The following is a 17,380-nucleotide window of genomic DNA, read 5'->3' on the forward strand; positions in this document are numbered from 1 at the left end:
AACTTCTTGTAAATAATAGATATTAAACCTTTACAAGAAGACATTAAGCTAAAAAACAAAACCTCATCTACAAAATTTGATTCAAACTCTCTTGGAAAATCAGAACTGTGATTCAAGAAAATGCCAGATTTGAAAATATCTAAAAAATTGAGGTTTGGGCAGGTTAAATTTAGCAGAATTATGCAAAGTATCCATCAATGAACAGATCCTTAAAGCTCTGAATACCCTCTCTATACAATTTCTGAAAAATAGCATCATGTAAAGAAGGTTTAAAAAGATGATTAGATATGATAGGGGTTGAAAGAGAGAAATTATGAAGGCAATATTTTTTCTAAACTGTCCCAATTCTCACAGAATGTTTAATAATGGGATTAGATTTAGGAAAAACAATTCATGAGTGGTGCTGATCTTACACCACAAAAATTACACAGGTAAAATCAAAAATCTCAGAATTGTGTTTTAGATGTGCAATGAGATGAGAACCTTTCTACATTCAAACTGGCTAGGTACCAAGGTGAGATCCTTTTGGGATATCCTAGGGGATACTTTGGGAAAAATAACAGGGCTGGGCTTTACACAGGCCCCAGAGCTGTTCTTGCTGGGGAAATATCATGGATGTAATTGTCCAATTATAAAATTTGTTTTGTAAAGGTTGCCTTGGCTGTGGCCATGTGAGGTATGGCAACAATACTTGCGGTACATTGGAGTGAAGGTATGATTTACGCCCCACCCCACACCACTTCCTTTCTTTAAAAGGAGCAGTGAATGCTGGGATTGAAGAAATGTCTCAGACCTGGTTGACATGCCCCCAGGTTTTTTTTTTGGTCTTTTTGTTTACTTTTTCCAGTGTAATTTAGGTTGCTTGGGTATCTTCTTTGGATTATTTCTGTGAGCAGTTTGTAACTATTCTTATTCTACTATGTTGATTCATATTTTTGGGGGAGGGGTGATGGGGAAAAAAGACTCGGTATAATATACTCTGTAAAATGGGACGAATGTTCTCCTGTATTGTTTGAAATGCATGAGTATAAAATCAAAATATATATTTTTTTAATGGAATTGTCTATTAACAGTTGAAAGTGGAAACAAAGAGCTGAGAAGTACTACATTGGTAAAAATGGGGGGGGGGGGGGGGGGGTGGAGATTTAGCCTCATTGATGTCAGTCAGAATGATTGTGATTGTGAAAAGTTGACCAAAACGTAAGACATCGTATATTGACTGCCCAATAATAAAATCTAACGTTAAGCACAACCATCCCACTCTCTCTCTCCTAGATATCTGTAGAAGAACTTTATTAAGGCAAGACTGCTTACCCTTCCATATGTAAGATGATGTAGCTGAATCAAGTAAGTAAAAAAAAATGATTTAGGAACAAAAATTGGAACTGATTAAAAAAGATATAAAAATGTAGGTGACATATTAGTTTTAATAGAATTTATTAGTTTGAACGTAGCAATACAATTCTTAAAAGAAATCTTAATAATTCATTGTAATACTAAGAAAGGTGCATTGTACTGCTCTTAAAAGAAAAACCATCATACATTGATGCAGGAGAATTCAATGGAAGAAGATCACTTTTATGCATATTCAATTTATATCCTGAAAATTGACCGAATTGAAAAAGTAATGACATCACGTGAGGAAGGGAGGCAACTGGATCTGAAATAAAAAAATGAGAGATCATCTGCATAAAGGGAAACCTTGTGTTCAATCCCTTCCCTCTGTATCCCCGATATGTCCTTGCACTCACAAAATGCAATTGCTAATGGTTCAATCGCCAGCTCAAATAATAAAGGACATAACAGGCATTCTTGATGAGTGCCACATTGCAGATTGAAAGACTTAGATTCTTATAAAGTAGTAATATTTGTGGCAGATGGATGCGAATATAGTAATTTCACCCATGTAATAAAATCAGAACCAAAATTAAAATTTTCAAGAGTTGTAAACAGATATGTGTTCAAAAGCTTTTTTGCATTCATTGAAAGAATATATTCAGGAGTTTTCCAACAGGGCAATAACATAATATTCATTAAGCAACGTATATTAAAATAGGAATATCAGTTTTTAATAAATGGTTTCTGATTAAATTGTCCGACTTTTGAGTGAGAAGAAATCTATTTTCTCTACCTCTGAATTTAAGGACATCAATACCACAAGCCGGAATATTGTTTGGAAACAATGTTCAACCTGATGAAAAAAGTACCTTATTTTGTTTCTAGCCTGCTAAATATATCCCACATCTCGCAGCTTTCCTTTCTGGATTTCTGGTGTTTCACAAACGTGGGGATGTTGAAGCTTCATTCATGAACCTAATTTAGGGATCAACAAGAGGCTTCCCAAAGGTGACCTGGGATCATTTGACCTGCAGTTATTTACACTAGCAGTGAGCTAACGCCCTGGTGCACAGACTAAGGCTTCGGCTTTAAAATGTAATACTCTGCAGAATAGGATGCAATGAGTGGCTTGTAAATCTAGGAGAGTTTACAAGCATTTGCAAAATATTCCTTAAAACATTCCCACATCTTGACAATTTCACCATCTGCAGCCACGACCAACAGGACCATGACACAATCCTCGCAAAGTTCTTATGTATGACCAAGTCTCTCAACCTGACATACAATGACAAGTGTGTGTTCAACACAGACCGTCTGGCCCTTGTGTCATAGTGCATGGTGTCAATTGCCCCAGACTCCGACCACATGCAGCTCCTTATGGAGCTCCCAGTCCCAAACACCCTAAAGGTCCTGAAAAGTGCCTGGGGCTGTTTTCCTGTTATGCACAATGGGTGCCCAATTATGCCGATAAAGCCCACCCCCTGATTAAGTCCACAACTTTCCCATTATCGGCGGTAGCCCAAGCTGCATTCTACCAGATCTGAGGAGACATTGCAAAGGCCACGATGCATGCCGTGAACGAGTCCATCCCATTTCAGATGTTGAGCAATGCCTCCGATTTTGCACTGGCCACCACTCTTAACCAGACAGGCAGAACAGTAGCTTTTTTCTCCCGCACCCTGCATGGTCCTGAGGTATGTCACTCCTTGATCGAGAAGGAGGCCCAGTGATCGTTGAGGCAGTGTGCTACTGCATCATTACCTGGCTGGTAAACATTTTGCCTTGCTGACAGACCAGAGGGCCATTGCCTTCATGTTTAATACTAAACAGCGGGGTAAAATCAAGAATGACAAGATTCTTAGGTGGAGGATTCACCTCTCCACCTATAATTATGACATCCTGTACCAACCAGGTAAACTCAACGATTCCCCAGATGCCCTATCCCCAGGGACATGCACCAGTGTGCATCTTGACCCTTCACGACAGTCTGGGCCACACTGGAATTACAAAGTTATTCCACTTCATCAAGACTCTTCCCTACTCCATTGAGGACATTGGGTCCATGACCAGAAGCTGCCAGATCTGCGCTGAATGTAAGCCGCAGTTCTACTGGCCTGAGAAGGCACATCTCATCGAGGCCACATTCCCTTTTGAATGGCTCAAAGTCCCCCTACCCACTACAAATAGGAATGCCCACTTCCTGATGGTGGTGGATGAGTTCTCCAGGTTCCCCTTTGCCTGGATATAACATCGGCAATCGTAATCAAAGTGCTGCGCAGTATCTTCACCATGTTCAGGTACCCCGACTACACCCACAGTGATCGGGGGACCTCGTTCATGAGTGAGGAACTGCGACAGTACTTCCTGACCAGAGGCATAGCCACCAGCAGGACCACCAGCTATAACGCCAGGGGTAATGGCCAGGTTGAAAGGGAGAATGTCACCGCCTAGAAGGTGATGCTCCTGGCCCTTAGGTCCAAAAACATGATGGTGTCCCACTGGCAGGATGTTTTGCCCGACCCACTTGACACCATCCGATCGCTCCTGTGCGCCACAACTAACACCACCTTGCATGAACTTTTGTTTGCTTTCCCTAGGAGATCGGTGAATGGTACCTCCATTCCTCCTTGGTTGGCAACCCCAGGGCCAGTCCTGTTACGGAGACACGTGAGGCTGCAGAAGATGGATCCATAGGTCGAAGAGGTACACCTCACATACACCAACCCGCAAAACAAGTTTGTGAGGTACCCCGATGGCGACGAGGACACTGTGCCTATCTGACACCTGGCGGGGTCTGGGGATCCTGAAACCACCCTGCCACAGCCCATCCCACGGAGCAGACCACCACCACATGTGAGTGCAATACTGAACGCCGAGCCACCCGGCTTCCCTCTCCAGGAGTCGATCCACCTGGAGGCATCAAATCCCCCTTCCTCCAGGGAGTCCTCAAGCATCACCCAGACCCAGACTGTTCCCTCCCCTGCCCACCCCCCCCCCCCCCGGACCGCTTCCCCTCCCAAACAGTCTCAATCACGCCTGCCCTCTGGCGGTCCCGCAGAAGGAGGAAGTCGTCGGTGCAACTAAACCTCTCGATTTTTTTTTCTCTATTTCTTCGCTCGTTGTGTAAAAAAAGTAGGGGGGGGGGGTATTCTGTTTAAAAAGAGGTGGCTGAATGTAATGGTATGGATTGTGTATGCTAAATGTCGCGGGCTGACCTGCCCCCTGAGGACACTCTTACCTGGTCTTCTGCCCGGGAACCCAGGCTTTCAAGGTCGGTCCACCTTTCCCTTCCTTACACTTCCCTAGATTGGATCCGGGCAGCTCAAGTCTTCTGTGCAATAAAACCTATCGTTCCCCTCAGTCTTTATCATTGTAATTATTGGGGCAGTAATGGTCTGCAGAACAGGAGGTGACGAGTGGCTTGAAAATCTTGGAGAATTTACAAGCATTTACAAGAAATTCTTAAATACATTCTCGCATTCAGGGTCATCGACAGCTTCAGCTGAATTTAAACCATGAATAAAATCGACGAAGAATTACATTTAAATCAGGAATTTATTTTTTTAAATTGCGCCAGAATACATGGCAGGAATCGAGAATAATCTCTTTTTACAAATTTCCTAGATTTTTGATGCAATGTTTTCGCACAGCAATTTTTGGACTTTTCTGCGGAATCTTTTTCCATCCATATTTTCATTTTCGATTCTTTGAAATGCCATATTTTTAAAAATCTCTTTTTGCTCTCTCTCTTTCACTCAGTCTCTCCGTATCGATCTCTCCGTCTGTTTTACCGGTCTCCAGCCGTCCGTCTGCCTTCACTCCCCCGCCTCCCCAACCTGCCCTGCACCAGCCCAGGTTGCGAGTGCTGCTCGGGGAAATGGGAGCAGCGATTGCCCAGGCGGAACCTGCTGAGACCGAATGTCCGGCGCTGACGGGTGGCGCGGAGGGTTGAGAGGCGGCGGATTTCATGAGCCACCATCGGGACATCCAATCAGTTCATGCCGCCTAAAGCGGCTCCTTTTCACGGAAGGAGATGGAAAAGCCCACTGGGGTCCACACAGTTCTTGTTAAAAATTACAAATTCTCAAAATAAAATGATTTTTAAAAATATATTTCCACCTCGTGATACTTAGGGATAAAACTCTATCAACGCAGCTGAAATTATTTCTGATTAAATTGTTGGACATGGATTGAGAAGAAATCCATTTTCTCTAACTCTGAATTGAGGACATCTATTGTTTGGTTACAATGTTCATCGTGATGAAAACGGCACCTTCTTTGTGTTTCCAGTCGCATCCTGACCTGCTAAATATATCCCACATCTCCCATCTTTCCTTTCTAGATTTCTGGTGTTTCACAAAGGTGGGGATGTTCACGGACATAATTTAGGGATCAACAAGGGGCTTCCCAAAGGTAATCCGGCAACATTTGACTTGCAATTAACTGCACTAGCGGTGAGCTAACGCCCTAGAGCACAGACACACCACAAGACTCACCTCAGACACGTTGCTTTATGTCAAAGCACCGCGACGAACGCGCACAGAAACTTGAGGGCTGCAGTGTAAACTACCACAAGGTGAGTAATTATGTTAATTTATGTTGACATGTTCACTGATTTTTTTCCATCTTTTTTGCTGTCTGAAAAACATTGATAATGTTCAAATGCCTCGGGGCGTCTGAAAGGACGCCAGAGAATTAGTTATCTGTAGATGTCATTGGAGCCTATTGTCAACCGTTTTCTTTGGTGCAGTCGTTTAGTGGACATGACAGGCAGAAATGGCGACACCGGTAAAATTAAAACTGCGAAACATGTTATCTTTCCAGAAACACATCAACTTGAGCCCTGTTTGCATTACTTAACAGTGCATTATACACATGAAAACAATAACGTCATTGTGCCGATCACAGCGGTGGGAAAACCTGGACCAAATCTTCGACTTAACAGTAAAGTTGTAAAAGCATCAGCAAGTAATCCGAATCTTATCAGGAACTCCAAAACCTGCAAGAATAGGTTAATAAATATTTTCCACTTATATGATTACTGGCTGTTCCATATTCAGAGCGAAGAGCTTTGAATTCTTGTGTTCTGGGAACACTGTTCTGATCGTCAATGAGACCTGATATATATCCTTACGTCAAATCCCTAAGTGGTAAAAGAAAACTTGAAAACAACGGTCATTCATTACCTGTGAACAGCAGATGAGGGAGGGTCCAATTAGATGTAACTAATTATAAACATTTAAGCATTATTTTGCGAGTGAAAAGAGAATGACATGATACTCATACCTGCAGATACTAATCAATATCAAAATCAGTAATTTCTTCTTGGTTCAGTTCTAGTTTTATGCCATTTCTCAGCCAAGGAATTTCAATGCCAAAAGAAAAATGAAAACGTGTACATACTTAAATGAACTACATCCACACAACACGAGGGTGAACCAGAAACTGTCTTCATTTGAATGTCTCGCGCTACTTTTAGGGGATGAGCCACTTCCTGTCTGGGTCGCGCTGGTCAAAGGGAGTGGCGTCAGCACGTTGCGGAGTCACTGCCTGTCCAGTGACGTGCTACGAGGAAGTGGCGACATCTCCCCGGAAACGTGAGTCGCTAAGCGTGTGCACCTGAGAAGAGAAGCCCGTGCTAGGCGATTCGGCCCGTCTAAGCACGCAGTTGCTCGTCCCGCTACGTCACAACTCCCACCCACCCCGAATCGCTGCTAAACTTTGAACATGTCACAGTACTGTCTGAGACCTTGCTGAGTGCATGCGTCAGTGGTTTGTGGTCAGTGTAGGCAACGAAATCTCTTCCTTCTAACATTTCATGGAAATGTTGTATTGCCAAGTACAGGGCCAACTGCTCATGGTCGGACGCGCTATACTTGAGTTCTAGTGTCCGGAGATGTTTGCTGAAGAAGGCCATAGGGCACCACTGTTCAATAATCCACTGCGCAATCACTGCACTGACCTTTCTGTCTGATGCGTCGGTTGTAAGGGTCAGGGTAGGAAGAGTCAAGATGAGCCAAAGATATGGCCTCCACTAGTGCCCATGGATTGGAGGGTAGCTAATGTTACCCCACTATTTTAAAAAGGGGGGTAGAGAAAAAGCGGGGAATTATAGGCCGGTGAGCCTTACATCAGTAGTGGGCAAAATGATGGAATCCTTTATTAAGGATGTCTTCTTTCTTTCTTCTCTTCTTTGGCTTGGCTTCGCGGACGAAGATTTATGGAGGGGGTAAATGTCCACGTCAGCTGCAGGCTCGTTTGTGGCTGACAAGTCCGATGCGGGACAGGCAGACACGATTGCAGCGGTTGCAGGGGAAAATTGGTTGGTTGGGGTTGGGTGTTGGGTTTTTCCTCCTTTGCCTTTTGTCAGTGAGGTGGGCTCTGCGGTCTTCTTCAAAGGAGGTTGCTGCCCGCCAAACTGTGAGGCGCCAAGATGCACGATTTGAGGCGATATCAGCCCACTGGCGGTGGTCAATGTGGCAGGCACCAAGAGATTTCTTTAGGCAGTCCTTGTACCTTTTCTTTGGCGCACGTCTGTCACGGTGGCCAGTGGAGAGCTCGCCATATAACACGATCTTGGGAAGGCGATGGTCCTCCATTCTGGAGACGTGACCCACCCAGCGCAGCTGGATCTTCAGCAGCGTGGACTCGATGCATATGACTAGCAGAGAAGGGATCGGACGGAGTCAACATGGATTTACAAAAGGTAAATCGTGCTTGACAAATCTATTGGAATTCTTTGAGATGGTGACAGGTAAAATAGATGGGGAAGAGCCAGTGGATGTGGTGTACCTGGACTTCCAAAAGCCCTTCGATAAGGTCCCGCATAAACGACTGGCTTCCAAAATCAAGGCTCATGGGATTGGGGGCAAAGTATTGATGTGGATTGAGAACTGGCTGGCAGGTAGAAGACAGAGAGTTGGGATAAATGGCTTGTTTTCTGAGTGGCAGGCGGTGACCAGTGGGGTGCCACAGGGATCTGTACTGGGACCACAGCTGTTCACAATTTACATTAATGATCAGGATGAGGGGATTGGATGTAATATCTCCAAATTTGCAGATGACACTAAGCTAGGAGGGGTTGTGTGCACGGAAGAGGGGGTCAGGAAGCTCCAGTGTGATTTGGATAAATTGAGGGACTGGGCAGATACATGGCAAATGCACTACAATGTGGATAAATGTGAGGTTATCCACTTTGGTAATACAAACCGGAGGGCAGATTACTATTTGAATGGCAATAGATTAAGAGATGGGAAAGTGCAGAGAGACCTAGGGGTACTTGTACATCAGTCTCTGAAGGCGAGCATGCAGGTACAGCAGGCAGTTAAAAAGGCAAATGGTATGTTGGCCTTCGTATCAAGAGGGTTTGAGTATAGGAACAAGGATACCTTACTGCAGCTGTACAGGGCCTTGGTGAGACCCCACCTGGAGTATTGTGTGCAGTTTTGGTCACCTTATATAAGGAAGGATGTTCTTGCAATGGAGGGAGTGCAGAAGCGATTCACCAGGCTCATACCTGGAATGGCAGGAATGACTTATGAGGAAAGATTGCGCAAATTGGGATTGTACTCGCTGGAGTTTAGAAGATTGAGAGGGGATCTCATAGAGACATATAAAATTCTGGCAGGACTGGACAGAATGAATGCAGATGGGATGTTTCCAGTGATGGGAAAATCCAGAACCCGGGGCCATGGTTTGAGGATAATAGGCAAACCATTTAGGACCAAGATGAAGAGGAATTTCTTTACCCAGAGGGTGGTGAATCTGTGGAATTCATTGCCACAGAGGGCAGTAGAGGCAGGTTCATTAAATATATTTAAGAGGGAATTAGATATATTTCTTCAGTATAAGGGTATTAAAGGTTATGAAGAGAAGGCGGAGATGGGATACTGAACTTTAAGATCAGCCATGATCTCATTGAATGGCGGAGCAGGCTCGAAGGGTCGAATGACCTACTCCTGCTCCTATCTTCTATGTTTCTAAGCACTAAAGCCAGGTGAACTTCATTAATACCAACTTCTGTGCACAGTATAAGAATTGCCTGCAACCAGTGAGATTGGACTGTGATCCAAATAATTTTTCTAAGCTTATATACACATTACACACATGCGCGCTTAGTATTAGATGGGGATTAAGTAGGTTAAGTACGTTAAGTAAGTTGATAGTAGTAAAAGTTTAATTGTGTTTTCTTATTCAACTATAATTAAAAACTACTTTTGTTGAAGTACCCCTTTGTGTTGTGGATATTTATTGTTGCTGATTTTTGGGGTCCTCTGGTCTCTGTAACAGTACATTCTCCCTGTCCCTTCCTGGGTTTTCTCTGATAGTTCCAGTTTCTCTCACGCTCCAAAAGCATACAGGGTTTATAGGATAATTTGAGTATTTAGGCTTCATGCCTTCCTGGGCAGGAAAAAGTCTATTAACGTGCTATATCTCAAAATCAAATTAACAGTCAATGACTCCTTACCTTGAATCAAATGCTTCATCATAAGTACAGATATTATGGTTCCCATTCCACTGACTAGATGTTGATGATTCTAACCATCCCCCACATCTCTATCGACCCTGCTGCAAGGGGATTGGTCAATCTCTCGTTCAAGTGCAATCAATACTACTGCAGAGGAGTTTAAAATGATCTAAAAACCTGAAATCCTGCCTCCGTTTGGCATAATTGATACCTGTGTGTCCAACAGGTGGGCTCGAAGGAATCAGAGGAGATAACAAGTAGAAGTTGCGATTTCAGGACCATGGTGGGGGTGGGGTGGGGGGGGGGGGTTGGTGGGCTGGTGGGTGAACATGAACAGCTGGGGTGATAATCTAACTATTCTTCAATTAGTTGAGATTGTATCACTTCAATCTCAGAGATGAAGAAATGCACGAGGAGTACTGAAGAAAATGCTCAATGATGCATAAGAAGGTAAATTATAAGGGTGTAATGAAAAAAAGTTATAGCCCAGATTTGGATATTGTCCATACATTATTGTGTGCTTCCACATATCCGTTGATTAACTGTTGTTTTGAACTGTGTTGAATGTAATACTTCTAGTAAAATTTTAAGGACAACTGGAAGAGAAAGGTGACAAAGCTGACCATTTCCACTGAATGAATCTCTGGGAGTTGGGATGAATTTTAAAATCAGAGTTGACTTGACAACTGAAGAGATTTCGTACTGACATACAGTATGTAGAATTCCTGTGAAGAGATTACAAAAACCGTAACTGTGTTCGTCAGTCCAATGCAGAGATATGAGCCCAATTGACAGCGCTCCTTAAGAAATGTCACATAGAATTGACTTTCACATTAAATTATTCTCTTTGACTTTCTGCCCAGTCAGTAGGATGTAATCATTCTCATTAAAACTAAGAAATCCATTATGTACTAGTCATAATTTTTTAGATTTTGTTTCCTAGCTCAACTAAACTTTTTTGCTCCTTGCGTGTTTTTGCATCTGTATGTATACATACGTTTGTCCGTGTGTGTGTGTGTGTGTGTGCCTCTGTGTGTGTGTGTGTGTGTGTGTGTGTGTCTGTGTGTGAGTGTGTCTGTCTGTGTGTGTGCCTGTCATTGGGGAAGGGGGAAGTGATAAAGTACTGGAGGACTTCACGGGTGCAAATATTGTTCCATTTCAAGAGAAAAAGAAGTGGGGAGGTAACCCAGGAAGTTATCAACCAGCAAATGAAACTTTGGTGATGGACAAGCGGTTGTAAATACTCTGAGAGACGGACTTAACAAGCAGTAAGAGAGGCATAATCTGAACATGAATATTGTGGAAAATAAATGAAGACATTGCTGAATGGTGAATTGGTCATTGAATTTTGTATTTGGGGAGTATTTCCCACGTAAGGAAGTTCTTGATTTACTTTTTGACTTTCAACTTTCTCATAGAGGCTCAATATCAATTATTTATAGTAATTAGTTGGATTTGAGTATAGCTTCATCAGTTAAGATGAAGAGTGATTAGGAGCATGACTTGGAATTTTTACTGACAGTCGAGGACTAGGATACTGTTTTAAATTTGATTAATGAATCTTCTTTCTGTGCGCTACATTGTTTTGATGTAGTTCAATGTGCCATAAGATCAAATAAGAACCATGTCCCTTAGTTCCTCTATTTGGTTTTTCTCAACAAGAGGAAATAGGACTGACTTAATCTCAGAAGGAAATTTTAGCGTTTACCTAATTGATCAGTAGCCGGGCAATTCTGATGAAATGGAAAGACAGTACTCCACCTACTCGTACTCAATGGTTACAGCAGGTCATGTCTTTCATACGTTTAAAAAATAGATATAATGTTAAAGTAAAAGTGAATTTTTACAAGAGGTGGTGCCCATTCATGGAGTATTACCATAATTTAATGAATTAGGGTGTTGCAATGTTCCCGTGCAGCGTATTTTTTTTAATTTAAACCCAATAAAGATATTTTTAAAAAGAAAGGTAACATGAAATTACCACGTTGTTGAACTCTTGTGTACTTAGCATTAACCAAACTCAAGTGAACAATATCTTGCATAATTAGATATTAATAGCAGCAAAGTCGCTGTAACACGAGTGAAATTCTCATTCTGTTTATTCTTTCATTCCATGATGATTCTTGCATGTCCATCCTAATTACCGACATGTTCAATATTGTTAAACCTACGAAGCCAATAACTTTCATGCCCTTATTGCAACACCCAAGAGTTCAAGAGGACGCAAAATGATCTTCCTCAGTTCTTTTCTGAATTTACTCTGGGACACTGCATATATAAAAGTATTTGTGCAAGAGCTCAAACATCTCAGCATGTAACCGGATTGTTCTGCGATGGTAAATGGGTCCTTGTAATTCGATTCCAAAAATTGATTATCTATAAAATGCACGGATATAAAACAAACAAAAGTTACCATCCAAAGCAGCACAAAAGATCCCGATATAGAGAGTAGTAGAGTGATTGATTTCCTTCGATTCACTATTTCCGGATCTCTCTCACCCCCAACGTCCTTCCCTCTTCGGAGGCCACACCTCGCCCTATTAGACAATACAATGTGCCTAATAGTCAGGGCGTTCAGAATGATGATCAAAAGAAATGGCATCAATGGCGTTAAAATTGTATCCAACCATAAATATGCCACCCATATGGGCAATGTATAGAAGCTTGGTTTGACGAAGCAGGACCAAGGTAGGTCGTTAATCATTTCCCGACGTTCATATATAAAGTATATCGGAACATTTTGTAAAATGCTTGCGAATGACACCATAGGCACCACCACGTTAGCTGTTTTCTCGTTGCAATATCTCGTTCGTAACGTTTGGCAACGAATAGCAACGAATCGATCAAAGGTGAACATCACAGTCAACCAGACGGAGCAATCAAGAGAAGCAAAAAGCAGAGTAAGGTTGAGACTGCAGACAGGTGTATAGTTTAGGAACGAATATGGGAAATAACCATCCTTAATCTCATAGAGAATTACTTCAAATATCAAAACCATCAGGTCCGCTGCGGCCATGGACAGTAGGTACCGAGTGATGCCTTTGGACAGACCGCAGTTTCCACGACAGAGGACGAGAATCGCCATTAAGTTAGCTGCAAACGGCAATGTAAAATGGTCAACAATGACGCAAGAGGACACTCAGTTGTCTTTTCTTACATTTATTTTACGTGCCGAAAATAATGCTGATATTTTTTCGCTACAAATGAAAAGAAAATATCAGGGATACTTTGCGTTAATATTCCGAACCAAAGTATTGTGCCGAAAAGCAGGGTCATATTGCAGTTAAACCACACGATATTTATAATTTGAACAGAGTTTGGACGGAGAAAGAAACACGTGGAAATTGAAAAATCCTCAACTGACAGCCATAATTCAACGGAATAATTTCCACAGAATTACAAGTTTTACACAAAATCCCAAGTTTTCTATCAATATTCAACTTTCAATATTTATTTCTTTAGTCAACTGCAGGTAAGTGAATACGCCCGCCAGAAATATTCCCTGTGCTTTCAGGCCGGAAAGAAAAGAGTAACAGTAAACTGCGGTAAGAGTACGGGGAATGCAATGATAGACGCGGAACCCAGGTTACTGTGGTGATCCTTGGTATTGCTTGCTTGTAGTTCCCTGTTGCTGTCTCTTAAGGAAGTCTGGGACCGTAGGCTAACCTGTAAAGGGTGTCCTGATCTCTGCTCTTTGTTCAGTTTGGGAATAACCTTGTAGATGGTTAGCACTGCTGTGTTCTTTCTAGTAAAAGCATACGTTATTCGTTTGACTCAAGTCTGGTGAATTATTTACTGCGGTTTAATTTTATTAGCAAAAATCTGCTTGAAATGACTTCACAAGTGGTGCAAGATCCCAATACAGAGTCAGGGGATGAAGATGATGGAGCAACTGGAGGAGCAGTCGGTGGGGAACGCCCCCGCCGACCAGAAGCTCCACAACCTGCCCCGTTGGGGGCTGCTGCCCCGGCGCTGGACCCAGCCTTTGCAACCACCCTCACTGCCTGAACAGGTGCCTGCGCTCACACCTCGACCTCTGGTAAGAATGGAGCAACTTATGAAACCAGATAAACTCGAATTAGACCCACGAGCCCCCGAAGCTGCTATTCACTTTGAACTCTGGTTCCGATGCCTCGAAGCTTTCTTTAATACGGCCGAGATAATGGAGGAAGAACAAAAAATACAGCCATTGTCCCAGGTAGGAACTGATAAGAGATAAGCGGAGAAATCAAGCTGCAGTTGAAGCCTTGAAACTAAAGCATGTCGGCAAGCATAATGAAGTTCATTCTAGGCCTTTGCTGGCTAATCGCAAACAACAACCCGGCGAATCTCTCCGTGACTACATTTTAACCCTTCCTGAACTAAGAAGGGCCATGTTCTAAACACATTGAGTCGGCTGAACAATTTGTTAACATTCTCGTGCTGGATTCTTTAGTCTCTGGGGTCAGGTCAATCTACATCCGACAGCGTTTGCTGGAAACAAGCGATTTAACCCTCCCTCAAGCTGTCGCTATTGTTGAGTCTCTAGACACTGGAATTAAAAGAGGGAATCTGAACCGTCTGCCGACGATAATGCTCCCACACTGCTAGACACACTTACGACCGTGCTTCAGACACAGTCACTGAACCTGTCGTAGCTGCAGTTCCATAGAATCAATTAAAATGCTACTTCTGTGGGCAAAGCAAACACGCTAGATCACAATGTGCTGCCAGAGAAGCGGTGTGCACCAATTGTGGAAAGAAAGGTCACTACGGGAAAGTCTACAGAAGGCCTACTAAGAGAACTGCGAAAACAGCTGCTGTTATTCCTGGACGCAGGTCAGCTGTTTTCCCGCCTGCTAACAAAACCTGATATGAATCCAGCAAGGCATCGCCACCTGGAGACGAAATACCCGAAGAAAAGGATGATGCAGCTGAAACGATGCCGGATATAGAAGTGATCGGGCGGCCCACGAATTGCTTATTAGCCAGTGGCAGCACTGAGAGCTTTATCCACCCTCGAGTGGCTGTTCTCTGCTCTCTCAAAGTGCTTTACACTGACCGCATGATTCAGCTAGCCTCAATCAAACACTCCACTGACGTAAGTGGCTACTGCCTAGCTAACTGCCTTGCTAACTTCCAATTGTTCGTCTTGCCAAATCTCTGTGCTCCCGTGCACTTGGGGCTGGACTTCCAGTGTCAGCTCAAGCTTACCATGGACCTCATTCGCCCCTGATAGTGAGTCAAACTTCCTACAATCTCACGATGCTGAGAGTGCCGCCGACACGACTATTTACCAACCTCACGCCCGAATGCAGACCCATAACGGCCAAGAACTGACGCCACCCGGCTGCTGATTTTGACGGGCGTAATCGAACCCAGCGCTAGTCCCTGACGTGCTCAAGTCGTAGTCGTGAAACAAGGAACAAAGAATCGAATGGTTGTTGATTACAACCAAATTATCAACAGATTCACGCAATTGGACGCTTACCCCTGACCTAGAATAAATGATGTGGTGAACAAAATTGCCCAATACATGTTTTTTTTCCTGCTATAGACCTTAAATCGGCCTACCACCTCGTAAAAGTAACCGTATTTAAACGGCTTTCGGACCTGATGGTAGATTGTATCAATTCCTCCGCGTGCTCTTTGGAGTTTCAAACGGAATGTCGGTATTCCAGAGAGAAATGGACCACATGGTAGATGATAACAAACTAACTTCCGCCTATCCCTACTTAGATAATATCACAGTATGCGGTCACAACTTACAAGACCATGACGCGAACCTCGAAAAATTTCTTAGTTTCCCACAGCCTGAATCTCATCTATAATGAACAAAAATGTACTATCCGTGCGACAAAATTATCCACCTATAACTATAATATTCTGTACTGTCCGGGCAAACTTAGTGAACCCCCGAATGCCCTGTCCAGAGGCACTGGTATCTCTGTAAATTTCTCTCATCTTCAGACATTACACAACCAGTTATGCCATCCAGGCGTAACGAGGCTTGATCACTTAGTAAAATCCCGCAACATTCCCTATTCTGTGAAGGACATCCGTGCGGTCACTCGCGACTGCCAGATTTGCGCAGAGTGCAAACCCCACTTCTACCGACCACCACGTACCAACCTCATCAAATCAACTCGCCCCTTTGAGCGCCTGAGCATTGACTTCAAAGGACCTTTACCCTCCACCAACTCAAACACATGCATCCTCACCATTAATGACGAGTTATCCTGCTTCCTTTTGCAATTTCTTGCAAAGATACTTCCACAACTAAGGTAATCAAGTGCCTCGATCATTTCTTCTCCCTCTTCGGTTATCCAGAATACATAAACAGTGATAGAGGGTCCTCTTTCTTGAGTAACGAATTGCACCAGTACTTACAGGCCAGAGGCATTGCTAGCAGCCGCACTACGAGCTATAACCCTCAGGGCAACAGGCAGGTACAGAAGGAGAACTCCACGATATGGAAACCTACTCTTCTGCACTCAAAACAAAACGTCTTCCTGTCTCCCGCTGGCAGGAACTTCTCTCCACCGCACTACATTCCATCCGTTCCCTCCTCTGCACAGCTACAAATGTGACACCTCACGAACGTATGTTCTCTTTCCCAAGGAGATTGACTACTGGAATGACTATGCCAAGCTGGCTCACGACCTCTGGACCAGTGCTGCTCAAACGACATGACCTTACCGCAATCCTTTGGTCGAACAAGTTCAACTACTCCATCCCAACCCACATTTATGCCTTTGTCGGTCTTCCAGATGGGAGGGTGGATACCGTGCCAATCTGATACCTCGCACCAGCTGGTGCGCCGCTGGATCCACCTCTCTGACCCTATCACTAACATTACAAACATTCAGCCCGACAACACTTCTACCTCACAGCTCCCAACTTCTGATTCCTGTGATGACCTATTGTCGGCACCACTAACCAATTCATCTCCCAATCACGCCCTTCACCTTCGTCCTGAATCTGGAACGTCAACTCTCGAAACCTTCATTTTCGCCAGATCCAACAACGCGGACCTCTGCACCCACTCCAATTTCACCACTCCAACAATCTACTATCCAAGTCTCACCACCTCTAGAACAGAGACGATCCAGACGTTACATTAAGCCGCCAGACAGACACATTTTGTATTCCTAACTATCTTTAAATTAGTCATTACCTTAATCTTGGTCTGTCGCGACCGGCATTCATTTCAAATGAGGGGTGAATGTGGTGATCCTTGGTATTGCTTGCTTGTAGTTGCTTGTTACTGGCTCTTAAGGAGGTCTGGCATTGTAGGCTGACCTGAATATAAGTGTCCTGATCTCTGCTCTTTGTTGGTTTGACTCAAGTCTCATGAGTTATTTACTGTGGTTCAGTTACCTGAAGTCCCAAAGCAGTTTCATCCCTGGGGTTAACGAGATGCCTAGCCCAATATTGGTAAAGTAATTCTTGTCTGCAGATCACAATTGCCTAATTCATTTGTCTATTCTCTCTCTCTCTCCCTCCCCCTCTCTCTCTCTCTGTCTCTCCCTCTCCCTATCTCTCTCTTTCTTTCTCTCTCCCTCTGCTCAACAGCTGCATTTCAACAATTGCTCA

General features: G+C 43.5%; 2 protein-coding genes across 7 annotated transcripts in view; one reads left to right on the forward strand and one right to left on the reverse strand.

Annotated features, from left to right (window-relative positions):
• The window catches only part of LOC138764584 (zinc finger protein 271-like), a 20,194-nt gene extending 14,776 nt beyond the window's left edge, over positions 1–5,418 (forward strand). For 5 of the 6 annotated variants that reach the window (XR_011358207.1, XR_011358203.1, XR_011358204.1 and 2 more), the window contains 3 exons: positions 1,276–1,347; positions 3,936–4,191; positions 5,098–5,418. The gene's annotated coding sequence lies outside the window, so the exon portion shown is untranslated. The remainder of the gene's footprint in view (positions 1–1,275; positions 1,348–3,935; positions 4,192–5,097) is intronic. The other variant, XR_011358205.1, reaches the window with a different exon arrangement.
• Positions 5,419–11,990: 6,572 nt separating this feature from the next.
• On the reverse strand, positions 11,991–12,890 carry LOC138765472 (probable G-protein coupled receptor 139). The gene has a single exon (XM_069942510.1). It carries the CDS (start codon positions 12,888–12,890, stop codon positions 11,991–11,993), a length of 900 nt encoding a protein of 299 aa, XP_069798611.1.
• Between the last annotated feature and the right edge of the window lie 4,490 nt (positions 12,891–17,380).

Source organism: Narcine bancroftii, chromosome 5 (genome assembly GCF_036971445.1).
Source record: "Narcine bancroftii isolate sNarBan1 chromosome 5, sNarBan1.hap1, whole genome shotgun sequence".
NCBI classification, from domain to species: domain Eukaryota; kingdom Metazoa; phylum Chordata; class Chondrichthyes; order Torpediniformes; family Narcinidae; genus Narcine; species Narcine bancroftii.